General features: G+C 44.6%; 2 protein-coding genes across 3 annotated transcripts; both read right to left on the bottom strand.

The window, feature by feature from the left end:
• Nucleotides 1-4,522: 4,522 nt before the first annotated feature.
• Nucleotides 4,523-6,705, bottom strand: LOC121054999 (delta(3,5)-Delta(2,4)-dienoyl-CoA isomerase, peroxisomal-like). The gene is made up of 2 exons (XM_040526315.1): nucleotides 6,478-6,705; nucleotides 4,523-4,849 (listed from the first exon to the last, which is right to left on the bottom strand). The coding sequence occupies exons 1-2, from the start codon at nucleotides 6,703-6,705 to the stop codon at nucleotides 4,523-4,525; spliced, it is 555 nt and encodes a 184-aa protein (XP_040382249.1).
• A 1,124-nt stretch (nucleotides 6,706-7,829) lies between these two features.
• On the bottom strand, nucleotides 7,830-11,792 carry LOC102718099 (protein ACCELERATED CELL DEATH 6-like). 2 transcript variants are annotated; one of them, XM_006658565.3, is made up of 3 exons: nucleotides 11,003-11,792; nucleotides 8,817-9,349; nucleotides 7,830-8,676 (listed from the first exon to the last, which is right to left on the bottom strand). In XM_006658565.3, exons 1-3 carry the CDS (start codon nucleotides 11,739-11,741, stop codon nucleotides 7,942-7,944), a joined length of 2,007 nt encoding a protein of 668 aa, XP_006658628.2. In that variant the 5' UTR covers nucleotides 11,742-11,792; the 3' UTR covers nucleotides 7,830-7,941. The 2 variants fall into 2 exon arrangements, with proteins under 2 accessions (XP_006658628.2, XP_040381958.1); XM_040526024.1 differs by having other exon boundaries at nucleotides 7,830-8,667.
• Between the last annotated feature and the right edge of the window lie 2,796 nt (nucleotides 11,793-14,588).

Below are 14,588 nucleotides of genomic sequence, written 5' to 3'. Positions count from 1 at the left end.
ATTTTTCCAAGACCACTCGGCGGTGTAAACATCGTGTTCTCCATCATTATCTATAGACTCATCATCTGAACAGTCAAGAATGTTCATACAAGGCAATTTCTTTACCTCTTTACCTCTTTACCATGGCTTTTTTGAGCCAACTCCTCTTGCAAAACTTGACTAACATCAAGAAATTGTTGGCCTTCTAACCTCTCTTTAATTAATAGGCATAAACAAACTATTATAAGCAAGATCGGCCAGATCACTTTCAGTTATCTTTAAGCTAAAATATCGGTTCTAGTATCTTTAAATCTTTTAATATAATCAGTAACAGATTCATCATATTTTTGCCTAACCGATGTCAAGTTTGATAATCTAAGTAGAACTTCTCCCGTATAAAAGTAATCATCAAATTTTTGTTTTAACTGACAAAGCCCCGGGTCCGGACGGTTTTACAGGAGCCTTCTACAGATCTTGCTGGCCGATTATGAGAGATGACATGATCAAGGTTTTTGACTGGTTCTATAGACATGGAGTAGGGAACTTTGGGGCACTCTCAACAGAGCAACGTACCTTAGTCCCCAAAAAAGAGGCGTCGTCTCAAGTAACGGATTACAGGCCGATAAGCCTAATGCACTCCGTGGCAAAGTTAATCTCAAAGGTCCTCTCCGTTCGGCTAGCGGCAAAAATGGATGGATTAATCTCTAACGCGCAAAGCGCGTTCATAAAGCAACGATGTATCCAGGATAACTTCTTACATGTCGGAAATGTTGCTAGGATGATGCAAGGTAGAAGGAAACCGACGCTGTTCTTCAAGCTTGACATAGCAAAGGCTTTTGACTCCATAGCTTGGGATTACCTACTGGAAGGGTTACAAAGGAGAGGGTTCAGTGCGTCTTCCACAATCAACCTGAATGGAGTACCGGGAGAACCCATAAGACATAAGAGAGGACTGAGGCAAGGTGACCCTCTGTCACCGTATCTCTTTATCCTTGCCATCGACCCCCTGCACCGGATCCTGGACAGGGCAACAGAGCTTGGTCTCCTGACGCCGCTAGCATGTGGAGCTGCTACGTGCCGGATCTCACTGTATGCTGATGATGCGGCAATATTCCTCAATCCAACTAGGGAAGACACATGAAACCTTTTCAGGATATTACAGCATTTTGGGGACGTCACAGGACTGCATGTAAACCTACAGAAGAGCTCTGTGGTGCCGATAAGGTGTGCAAACGTCGACCTCGACATGGTCCTGGGCGGGTTTGATGGAAAACTGGAGCGTTTCGCGATCAATTACCTTGGTCTTCCTCTATCTTCAGGGAGAATCAACAGAAACCATTTCCAACCAATTGTGGACAAGATAAAGAAACGAATGGCCGGATGGAAAGGAAATGTGATCTCTCAGGCGGGTCGGAGGATATTGACAAGTGTAGTTCTAAGCTCGATCCCAACTTACTGTCTGACGATCTTAAAACCACCAAAGCAACTGATTCAGGACATCGACAAAGCAAGGAGACGTTTTCTTTGGGCAGGCGATCAACAAATCAGTGGTGGAAAATGCAAAGTAAACTGGCCCAAGGTTTGCTCTCCCAAGAGTTTTGGCGGGCTAGGAGTTATAGACCTTCAAAAGTTCGCGCGAGCGCTACGCCTGCGGTGGCTCTGGTTTGAGTGGAAGTGCCCCAATAAACCATGGAGAGGATCTACACCCCCGTGCGATGAATTGGATAGGAGGCTTTTCGCTGCAGCGACACGGGTTACAATTGGCAACTGTATGACGGCGAAATTTTGGGAATCAAATTGGACTGGAAGCCACCCGCTGAGGCAAATCGCGCCCATCCTTTTTGGTCATTCCCGGAAGAAGGGGGTGACGGTGCGCGACGCCCTCACAGGTGACCAAGGGGTTCAGGACATCAGAGCTGGCCTCACCACAGTGGAAGCAGTACATGAGTTTTTCATGATTAACCAGGTTCTTTCCCCACAAACTATAGCACTCACGAGTGGAGTACCGGATGAAATAGTCTGGAGGTGGACGAGTAGCGGAAACTATACGGCTAGATCAGCATACCTGGCTCAATTCAATAGCAGAATAGGATCCCTGGACACCGTCATCTTTTGGAAAGCATGGGCGCCAGGGAAGTGCAAACACTTCATGTGGCTACTCGTGTAGAATAAATTATGGACGGCTGATAGATTGCAGCGAAGAGGGTGGCCTAATGAATATTTTTGTCAGTTTTGCTACAGGAACTTGGAGACTGTGCAACACCTGTTCGAAGATTGTCCCTTCGTACATGATGTCTGGCGGAAAATCCTACACTCGGCGGTATGCAATTGTCCAAACCTGCCATCTCATACAGACATGCCGTTGCTCCAATGGTGGCAAGAGCACACAAGGTCTCCAGAGAAAGAAATAACAAAGGCCCTTAAGTCGCTGCATATTTTGGTTGCGTGGGAAATCTGGTGCGAACGGAATAGGAGAGTTTTCCGCAAGGAATACATGGACATTGCAAGACTGGTTACCAAAGTCAAGGATGAGCTAAAACTGTGGGTGATCTGTGGACCGACTAGTTTAGCGAGAATAGTCCAGTAATCTGAATTGTTTGGGGAGGACAACGTGCCGTGTGTGCTTCTGTCCCTCCCTCTTTTTTCTTTCTGGCTAGTTGGCCCATCTGTACATTTCCTCATCCTTCTTAATATAGCACCAGTAAACCTGGCTTAGTTTTCAAAAAAAAAAAGTATGAATAGAATTGGCTTGCCAAGAAGTAAACAAAATAAAAGCAGTTCAAGATAATGATAATAAAATTAAGCGCAACCTGAGCTTCTTGCTGTCTAAACCGCCCAAACCGAGGAACTTCCAGCCATTAGAATCGGCTCCTCCGCTTCTGATCACAAATAAATAATGCATAAATCAATGCCGCAGATCCCGAACCTGAGCTCGGGGTAAGCCCAATCGAGCTTTGCGCCCTCGAGGTCACCTTCCTGCGGTGCGGCCAGATCGAAGAAGATCCATGGCGGAGCTGCCGAGAGTGGAGCAGTCTGGTCATTCCTATTTTTTCTTTTGTTTGGGAGAGAGAGGAGAGGCAGCAACCAAAATATTTTCAATATTTTCCTAGCTGCAAATTTGGGTATTCAACAGGAGTTTTTTTTTCCGTTCCGCAGAGTTTAGTTACTAATAGGAGATTATTTTGGAGAAAGTCAATGCTTGGTGCAGGAAGCAGCAGTTAACAGCCTCAACTACCTTTAATCCCTACTGGGAGACTGTTTTTCAGAAAGTCGATGCAGCTTGCAGGAAGCAGCAGTTAACAGCCTCAACTACCTTAAATCCCTGCTGGGAGATTGTTTTTCAGAAAGTCCATGCAGCTTGCAGGAAGCGGCAGTTACAGCGTCAACTACCTTAATTTAATCCGTAATGTGAGATTATTTTTCAGAAAGTCAATCCAGCTTGCAGGAAGTGCAATTATCAGCCTCAACTACCTATCATCCAGTATAAATACAAGCACAATCTCAGAGCACGATCGTCACTTGAGCACGGTGTAATATTAAGCTCCCTCTACGAACGGCATGCAGCCTAGTGATTACGTAAGACCTTAGTAGCACCTGAGATCTTGGGTTCGATTTCTCGTTTTTTAGGATTCTAACGCACCTCCGACGGACTACTGTATTCTCATAAAAAAACATATTAAGCTCCCGCACCTCCGACGGACTACCGTGTTCTCATAAAAAAAAACATATTAAGCTCCCTCTAGGTAAGAAGATCGAGTTGTCAGTCAACAAATCGATCTCAGTCTATATATATACTCCATATCGCTTCGCCCGTCTGCTTCCTGTGGCATATGATGGCATCATCAAGCGAAGTAGACCTCGCCGACTGCTTCAGCGTCTCCGGCCCGGTGCATATGATGGTGAAAAACGCCGCCGGTTCTGCTTCTCGGCTGGTCGACATTGACTGGTACGAAAGCCATCAATCGGTTGCCGGCCGGAATATACTCAGATTCATTAAGGTGTATTCTCTCCTATCTCAGTAGACGACATCGTTGATATTTTACCACATGTTTGACTATTTTTGTAATATTTTTTTAAATATGTAATGTAATTTATAATTAAAATATATTTAGTAATAAATACAATTATAACATAATAAATTATGAGTATATTTTTTTCTAAATAAGATGAATGTTTGTATGTACATAGGTATCCTGATACTTTTTGGGAAACTCATATTCAATACTTGGATGGTATGCATGTGGCTGTACGATATGCATGGGACGATCCACGGGTACAATTCATTATTAGATCTAAGTCAATTAAATAAAATAAGTGAAACTCGATCCTATCATGCATGCATGGATTATGCATGGACCAACCGCATCCATTGTGTCAATGAGTAGGGATGGCAATAGATCGGGTCGAGTGCAGGTAATGTGGAAACATATCTGACCCGATACCCGTATTTTTGTACCCGAAATGACTCGCAGGCAAGAACCCATATCCAAACCCATACCCGACGGCATCAGTTACCCGCCAGCTGCCCGCTCCTGTGTCGTCGTCACCCGCCAGCCTGCTCCTCCTCCGCCGGCCACTGGGATTCCCCCATAGACACCGCCGGTCGCGTTCTCCCCTGCGGACGCTGCGTCGGCCGCCGTCCACGTGTTCCCCCGTGAATGTCGTCGGCCGCCGTCCACGTGCTCCCCCCGCAAACACCGTCGGCCACCTGCTCCTCGGGAACGCCCTCGCTCGGCCGCCTGCCCGTCGCCGGCACGCCGCTTGCATGCCGCCCGCCCGCCGCCAGCACATCGGCCGCTCGCTTGCCGCCTGCACGCCGCCGGCCGAACTCCGAGGAGACCGCCGTTGGCACGTCGCCCGCCGCCCAGATCTAAAGAGTTTGGTCTCTTAGAGTTGGAGAGTTGAGAGTTGAGACTAGAGGAGATAGGAGGAGCAGTGGAATAGCGGGCTATAGAGTGTAGATGGAGGAGTTAGGGTTTTCATCTTGATATATATATATATTATGAAGTTTTAAATGGGCCAAGTGGGCTAGAAAAGAAAAAGCCTACTAAACATCCTCTATCTAATTTTCGGGTTAGGTACGAGTTACTCGCGGGTAAAATTTACAACACGGCTGTTACCCACTATATTCCCGGGTTGCGGGGCGAGCATGCTCACGGGCAAAAAATAACGCTCATACACATGCCCGTTGGGTCGGGTACCCATATCCATGGCCACAATTGCCATCCCTGTCCATGAGCAACAGTGTGAATAGGTAGACTGATCTGTATATATTATTGAATCGCATGAACTTTACCCGCATGAAAAAAGAGGACCACCGTCGTTGTGTCGCTGCATGTCTTGTCAAAGGTGTTTACATGCTAGAGGGGACGACATTAACCAGCGCAGGGTGCACACCAACAACCAGCTCGCACCACCATGGTGGGAGAGCGAGCTTTGGCTTCCGCCGAGTGAAGGAAGGACATCAAGGACGATCATAACGGCGTTGATAAATTCATAATAGGGGCTATATATGAGCATGTTTCGCCGCACAGCGAGCCCGCCCACCACCCGCGCGCGGTATGTGGTAGGTAGCCTTCCGTGGCACTATGATATATATTGCACCCCACGGTGCTCGTGGATCTGTACAACGATCGACTTGATGGTCCTCAGCTCGTCAACACCCTACCGGGGTCCAGGCGCAGCGAACAAGGAGGTTCGGGAGCTCGTCACCACCATCAACATGAGCACGAGCACGGCAGGTCTTGGTCATGCCACTGGTAACTGCATTAATTAATTTCTGTGTCTGTGGTTACAATATCCCCACCTTCCTCTTTAATCCGCCGCACATTTCTGTGTCTCTGGTGCTCGGATTTGTCGTCGACAGGCTGCTCCCGACAGCTAGAGCCGGCGAACTAAGACAAAGTGGGGGATAAAAACCATGAACGACTTGCTCAAGGCAGGACTAGGCATAGTCATGAAGCCCTACAAGGAGCGCATGGAACAGTCGTACTCGAGCAGCTAGCACCGTGGTGTCCGGAGATATACGTGCACGAGAGAGACATCATCTGCAAGGGATACATATATATATCGACTATATATTTCGAGCAGCGACAACAAACGCAAGAGCACACTTACGTACCGTTGCCAAGTCGGCAACGGGTCTTACCAAAAAAAAAATATTGCAACGGCAATGTCGTACTATGGCATGTTCTACTTCGTTCTTGGTAAGGAGAAGGAGCAGCCACGCATCCTTCCATCGGTGAGGCTCTGTAGGCCTGCTAATGGTTTGAAATCCAACCCGTAACCAGTCCAAACCAAATCAATGAGTTCTTGTAGCCTGAACCACTCCAGGCCACTAGCCATATGTTAGAATCCAACACAGCCTAACCCATTTCCCACCTCAGACCAAACCAAACCAATCCATTTCTTTCTTATGGGTTCAATCCACTTGCCAATTCATTTCTGCCCAATTCGAATCCAACACAACACTTGCTTGGAATCGAACACCCTACTCACCAGCCCCATCTCCTTGGCCTCCATGGCATTGATCCTGCGGCCGGTGAGCGCAAGGTCAGCGGCGTTCCCATACCCGACAATCCGCGGAAGCTGTTGCAGCGCGCCGAGGTCGGCGACGATGACCATGTCCACCTCCTTGAGCACAAACATGACGTCTTTGGAGCAGCACCGTATGTCGCAGGCGGCCACGACCTTGACGCCCCCGCCGACGCAAGCGCCGGTGGCCATGGCGGTGAGTTGCCGAGGCGCGGGGGATTCAATCCACTTGCGACTTGCCAAGGATTGATGCCGGACACCATGGAGGAAGGGTGGAGCAGATGAAGGCCACAACCTATCGCGTTGAACCACGGTGCATCGTTGAGACTTGGGGAATGGGTGTGATCCATGGTTTAAATCCATGGACTAAATCCATTTGAACCCGAAAGTTCTTCACCATTTCCAACCCAACCCAATCCACTTCCCAGTAAAAACAATCCAATCCAACCCAATAATTGCTGGAATCCATTCCAATCCAACCAAATCAAACCGAACAGGGAATCCAATATATAAAATCCACTTCAACCCAACCCATCTGCATGGACGAACCTTGCGGAGGAAACCTTGGGTTTTCGGGGCATTGGATTCTCACCAATGTTTTCGTTACTCAAGCCGACGTTCTCGCAGGAGTACGAGGCTGTGGAAGAACACACGCATGCATGGTGACGCTGACGCGCATGCTCTAGATCAGTGGTGGAAGCCGGACGGTGACCTGAGCTTGAGTGAAACGAGATACAGTTATCCATGAGCATATGCAGAGTTCTGCTACTGGTATCCCATTTTAAGTCCGCGTTCAAATCAAAGCGTGAATTCGTATTGTTTCCGTTGTATTTCATTTCTCTCAAAACATATGTACACAAAATTTGAATCGTATTCATTTCTCTCAAAACATATGTACATAAAATTTGAATCGTATATCATTTCTCTCAAAACATATGTACACAAAATTTGAATCGTATTCATTTCTCTCAAAACATATGTACATAAAATTTGAATCGTATTTCATTTCTCTCAAAACATATGTACACAAAATTTGAATCGTATTTCATTTCTCTCGAAACATATCGAAACATATGTATACAAAATTTGAATCATGAGTAATGCATAGCCAGTAGAGTGTCCAGTGCAGCAGTCCGTTGGCGATGGGCAGGCCGTGCGACAAATCGCGAACAAATGACTAGCACTTTACTTTTTTTATGACACGTTTAATTATTCGTTTTAATTGAAAAAATTACAAAAATATGTAAATTTTTCGTTCATAATTAAAATATATTTGGTAATAAATCTAATCATAATAGAATAAACGATAATTACGTTTTCTGAATAAGATATGGCATATCATTACGAGTAACAGGAACCACCATGCAACTCTTTTCACCTTCTGTGAATGTTACACCAGGTCGGACACACACAGAAGCGCATTGCAGCTCACAGCAATGCTAACAGAAAGATAAAGCTGTAAGTAGACAGCATACCAAGCATCCTCCAAAAGATCAAACTCGCAAAATTGGACCCAACACCTACCGTCAGCCGGCTCCTCGTTTCCTGAGGCAAGTGGGCCTGAAAAGCTCCTCTCCACCCCAGCCGCCTCTTGATCGGCATGAACAAGAACCCTAGCTGCCAATTGGACGGGTTGCGGAGCAACAGGGTGGTGAAGGTGGACAAGCACACCAATAGTGCGATCCGCTCACTGACTGGGCTCAGAACAACATATGCTCCCAGTGCGAATGCTAGCACCATGCTTCTTGTCGCCTGCTCCATCGAAATCACGGAGAAGAACATGTAGAGTGCTCGGAGCAGTGGATGGACATGTTCTGAGCCAGCATAAGTGAGCCAGATAGTGGACAACGTGGAGCCGACGAACGCAAGAGTGTTCGCCATCACAAATGCCTTGAAGGTATATCTGTGCGACAAAATTGGGGCGCCAGCATGTGGATGACCATCGGATATGTAACCGCCGGGCAGAGTGAAAACTGCTGCGAATGTGACTGTGGAGATCAGCACAGAACCAACAACTAGATTCTGCGAGATGTTGGTAAATTTCTTTAGCTCATTTCCAGAAGTTTTCCCGATGTTAAACTCATCTATGAATTGATCCAAGCGACGAGGACTAAGGACAGCTCCCGTCCACGCCAAACAACGAAGTATAATGACCTGTGGATTCTATCATAAGAAATCAACAATTCAGAAAAAGCAAAAGGTGCAAGCTAAAAGTATAAGCCAAAGACTTTGAAGCCAGACAATGTAAAAGTATATGAACCACAAAGCGGAAACAACAGAGTGATAAGGTTAAAGAAGTTTACCAGTGTATAACTAATTCCTTTGTCAGTTGCCAACACGGCAAGATCCAAGGCAGTGAGCCCCTTGTTGTTCACTATATTTGGCAACACGGCTTTATTTGACATAAGAAGGCTTACTATCATCTGGTCTGCATTCTTGATTGCAAGATGAAGAGCTGTGTTCCCTTCATAATCCATGACATTCAACATTCTTTCGAGTTCCTGGGTCCCACAGAAATGCCAAACAACTTTCCATTTTTTATGCTCAACAGCAATATGTAGGAAGTTCATTCCTTTGCTGTCAAGCATTTCATCACAATCTGGGCAGTATCTTGACAATTCATAGATCAGTTGACCATATCCCATTTTTGCAGCGATATGTACAGGAAACAAGCCATTTGAATCTGGAACATATGCTGCAGAAGTATCATATCCCAATAACAACTTCATCGCAGGAATATTTCCAACAGATGCAACATAATGAAGAGGAGTACTTCCAGAATCATCTACTTCTTTGACAAGTGTTGGGTTCCACTGCAACAATCCCTGTGCCATTTCTATTATTAAAGAACTTAGTAAATGTGTGAAGTAGACAAATGTAATATCTATATTATATCGACATTCTTGTTTAAAAAACTATAATACTATTGTAACACAAACTTTATTGTACACTAGTGAAGTACTGATAAGATAAAATGTACCCCAGTTGTTTTGTAGGAAAACGAAACATATCTATCTACTACATAGTTACATACGCATGAAACAACATATACGAATCATAGTCCAAATAAACCAAAAATATTTTGTACGTCGAAGAAACAAAAGGAAAATAATTGATCAGCGATGTTTCTAAGTTCTAACACATCAATGCCAGACAGAAGGTTCAAAATTGACAAAGCACTTTGTCATGTCAATTCATGGCTGAGCAGAACTTCGATGCTAACACGAAAAGATCCTCCTTGGTTTCTCTTTAGTCTGGTTGGATACGTTAAAATAGTATGGATGGACTTCTACAAGATAGAAGTAATTATTTGTTTTGTCAGTTAAAGAATAAAATCATATTATAATCTGAGTGTATTAGAACTACTATACCACACATACTATGCAGTAGTAAAAAAAAAGTTACTTCCAGTACGGCGTGAAGGTTTTTTTTCCCATTGTGCATTCGTGTATCGAGTATACCTAGGAGTTAAATTACTACAAGGTATGCATGATATATTATAGCTCGTTGTAGTGCATGCTTTAGCACTACCGTCAAGTACACCATAAGGCACATAAATATTTCAAGATCCAGAGATTTGATTACCTATGTATAATGTGAATATTGAATTTAAACTGTATTTTGCAAAATGTCTAATTAAAATGAGTTGAATCTCTAATTTAATCTATTCAGAGTAAATTTTATTAGAACAACATCTACCTACTGGAAACTAAAAAATTCTTGGTCAAGTTCCATTGTTTTCATCAAATTCTTATCTCCTGCTGATCCCTATCATTCATTTTTCCAATCAATACTGTTAGCACACATTCCCTCATCCTTGCAAATCTTTTACAATAAGAATATAAGATCCTTTTTCACACACAACATTATATCTTTTGGCCTCCTGATTCACATGCAGTGTAAACTGTAAAGCACTAAAGCAGACTATCCTGTCCAGGTGATGAGTAAGCACAAAAATTCCACAGCTGCCCTGAATCGTCTGTGAAACCCTCTAAATCAGTAGACAATAAGAGCCACCTCCACATAGCCCACTACCACAACTCCATTATGTTAAGTACTTAAGTCCCACCAAATTTCTCTTTGTTAAGTAGTCCCCGAAACCCAAAGTCACTATCAGGATGTAGCAACGAGCTAATCAACAATTTAGTACAAAGATCACAAACTAACTCGCAAAATTCAAAGCAGATCAATCATATGGATATAAAATATTGCAGGAAATAGACACCTCAATCATACTGCATCCACTTGCTTTAAAGCTACGATCTCTGATGCCCAATTCAAATAGAAAACAGTTAATTATATCCAAAAAAATCCTGATTCTACAACCGATTACTGCAGTCCCTGCATTAACAATAACCAACTAAACTAACTAGATTTGAATTTAAATAACTGCTCACTGGTTCGTCACTTTCAGTCACTGATCAATATAAAAAGAAAAAATAAACTTGAGTTTAACTGTATAATTCTGCAGGAAAGGACAGGAACTCACCATTGCTCGTGAGCACAGCTGCGTGCAGTACCGTGCGCCCGCCCCGGCCCGTGCACGAACCCAATACGGGCACTTCCTCATCCTCGTCGTCGTTCCTGTATGTCTTTGTAAGAAGGCGCACCATGCCAAGGGATCCGTCCGCTGCCGCCATGTACATGGGTGACTCCCCCGCCCCGCCGCACAGCCCCGCGAGCCCCGGGTCCGCGGTGGCCAGCGCGCGCGCCGCGGCCTCGTGCCCGCCACGCACCGCGTCGTGGAGCGGCGTCTCGCCGCGCCTGTTGGTGGCGCGGGTGAGGGCGCGGATAGACAGGGGGGAGGGGGAGGATGCGGGGGAGGAGGAGGACGCGGCGACGAGGAGAGCTACGACCTTGTGCGCCCCGGCGCGGGCGGCGAGGTGGAGCGGGGTGTCGAGCGCCGCGTTGCGCGCGGCGAGGAGGCCCGGCGCGCGGCGGAGGAGCAGCGACGCGAGCGCCGCGTGCCCTCCCGACGCGGCCACGTGGAGGAGCGTGTTCCCTCCCGCGGTGGCGACGGCCTCCACGTCCGGGGCGGCCGGGTCCGCGAGGAGCGCCTTCACGAGCCGGCGCTCGTCGCCGCTCCGCGCGACGCGGAGCAGCGCGGGGCCCATGGTTGGCGCGGCCGCCCCCGCCGTCGCCGGCCGAGGGCTCGGGCGAGAAGCGGTGGTAAGGGTGGACCGCGGAGAGGCCTCCGCCGCCGCCGCCGCCGCCGCCGGCGATGCCATCTCGCGGTGTTCGTCGGTGGCGGCACTTCCCTTCGCACTAATTCGAGTGGCTTGCTTTGCTTATGCTTTTGCTTGCAACTAGATGCGGAAATGGACTATGTGTCGTCTTGTTTTTGCAGTTTACCCCTGCAAAAAGGTGGTAATTATTCTGGAATATTTCCTTTGGGCTTTTTGACTTTTTGTAGTACAAAATGGATGTGACAGGTCAGCGAATTTTGCAATTAGTACTTTGGTAACCATGATCTCATCAAGCTTCCCCAACTAAGTTTACATTCAAAACTTGCGGGACTAATCACCATCAGACCAAGACCTGGTCATAAACTATGATCATGCATGGTAGCTACTTGTTTTAATTAGCAATATCTATTTGACAAACATAGGTATACCTGAAACATGTAGGAAGTAGAAACTCCACATTCAATATTACCTATAGGGTACCCAGTGAAGTTATAGAATAATGTATTACTAATTAATAAATAAATTTAGATAAAACTAAAAATCTTAACTTATACAATAATTAGTCATACATATATGCTATAATTTAATACATGGCTCACCTCTCTCACACGGATCTTTGGAGTCCGTGTTACAACTACCTTAAAATATAGTCCGCTTTTTCTTTTCTACACTACACGTTGACAAAGAAGTAGGGTTGGCTCTCATATAATAGCTAGCCATACGCATACTTAAAAATACATTAAATAAAAAGGTAAAATAAAGAGATAAGAGATAGAAATTAATTATAGCGTGTTGACTATAATATAATATATAAGCTTATATGTAGCAAGTTGGTTCTACTATTAAATTTACGCTTAGCACAACCCTGGTGGTGTGTTAATTCTTATAGCCCACCTATTTCATATTATTGTATTATTGTACTCGCTATGTAAAGATAACATGCAACATGTGTCCTGGTGGTGTGTTAATTCTTATAGCCCACCTATTTCATATTATTGTATTATTGTACTCGCTATGTAAAGATAACATGCAACATGTGTTTGGTTTATCTAATCTAACTTAATTTCTGATCTTCATGTTTACCTCTGCTAATACGGAATTAAATTGGTTTACTGGCATGATTAAGAAGCCACTGAATTAAATTGATATACTCTTTTTTTATTCTTCTGTCTATTTTTTTTTCTTTTATTTTCTTCTGAGATCGATCATTTTACAATCTCCTACAAGTGCTTCTAATGATCAGGTGATCAGAGTTTTTTTTCTAGGGACAGAAAACTTAGGCGTCCTCTCCTCCATTATTCCTGTCTTTGTACGGCACCGGTGAGGATTGCACCGGGGAGGATTGGGTGTATGTCGAATTTGGTTAGGTAGTATAGATTATACCGATCACCGAAACTAACTTCTGCTCTAACTCTTATCTGTTTTTTTTCTTCTTATAGAAAGACACCGTAAAGTCATGGTGGATTTTATTCCTGCCTCTCGATCTCAATTTTCTGTTATCTGGTGTCTAATCAAAAATATCAACCAACAACATGGATAAGCGTAGTAGAAAATGCACTCATTTGTGTTCTCTCTCCTCATGTATTCGTGTATATTCACTACACCGTTTACAAGCTTTCCCACTACGATGGCCTTGATCAGGGAAACACGCCCAAAATCCAGGATCTTAGGGCATAAACAACAGGATAGACGGCTGTTATCTATAAGTTATATATAGATAAGAAAATAGACAAGTTATATAATATGTTGTCTATTTCGCTGTCTATACAATATTTAATGCATTATTTTCTATGTTTATATTTATTGCATGTAACCAATACATTAATAAATTATCAAAACCATTTTGGAGCATGGGACAGAGCCTCGCCTAGCCACACGACGGCACAGCCGTGTCCGAGCTGATCAAGGTCTTTTCTGCAAAAAAGACGTCTTGGAGACGGGGCTAGGCGTGGCGTAGTACTTGCCCTTAAATACATATACCTGTTCTCACTTTATCCAAAGTGGATTCGCGTGTTTCATGCTCTGGTGCTGCGTGCACAAGCATCAATTATACTATACCATGTATTCCAACAGTATCTACGCAACACCCACCTGAGCTGGCACGATGTGCGATGTAGGAGTATCTTGTAGCAAAAAAATGTTCAGCAAAATTTGTAGCCCCCTCCCCCCTCGTTTGTGCAGGGATGGGCTTGGTAAAACTTACTATGAGATACTCGAATAAAGTGTATTCCTGTGTACCTGTCCTTATACTTATTTGTATAGAGAAGAGAGTTAGTAACGTAAGATACAAAGATAGCAACCGAGATGTGTAATGGCAAGTGTATTTTATATCCAAGTTTTCATGGCCAATTGGATACAGTTAGTTTGATTGGAGAGATGTTTAGTCGTACTCGGTTAGAGTTTTATCTGCTGTAACCCTGTTCATTTGTATAAAGGGCAGGCAAGGGTTACTTTGAGGATCACGGCATAACTGATTATAAAACATATTTCTTACGCATTTGTTTAGAGTTTTTCTGACAATTAACCTTAATATAAGAACTAGGATATTGCCTTGTTCCAGAAATCTAAATCTTAATAACATATATTACTAAGTACCATCGATTTTTGCTTTTCACTTACCACCCGTATATTTAGGATCCACGGAGAACAACTGCCTTGTCAATCCGAATTTCTTAGCACATCGATGTTGGTCCTTGCAAATATATGGACATAAATAAAACGAAAATGTTTCGCGTACGACCCGGACGTACGATCCGTGTACGATGGGAATGAAAGGCCCGTCCGCTGCATCCATTCGATCGTACACGGATCATACGTCCGGGTCGTGTCGTATAGCACTTCTGTAAATAAAAGGAGAAAAAGTCGGTGATGGAAACGACAGCCCAAGCC

The sequence above is a fragment of the Oryza brachyantha genome, chromosome 7 (genome assembly GCF_000231095.2).
Source record: "Oryza brachyantha chromosome 7, ObraRS2, whole genome shotgun sequence".
Lineage (NCBI taxonomy): Eukaryota > Viridiplantae > Streptophyta > Magnoliopsida > Poales > Poaceae > Oryza > Oryza brachyantha.
Note: the sequence above shows the minus strand (reverse complement) of the source record. Positions and strands in the feature narration are given on the sequence as shown.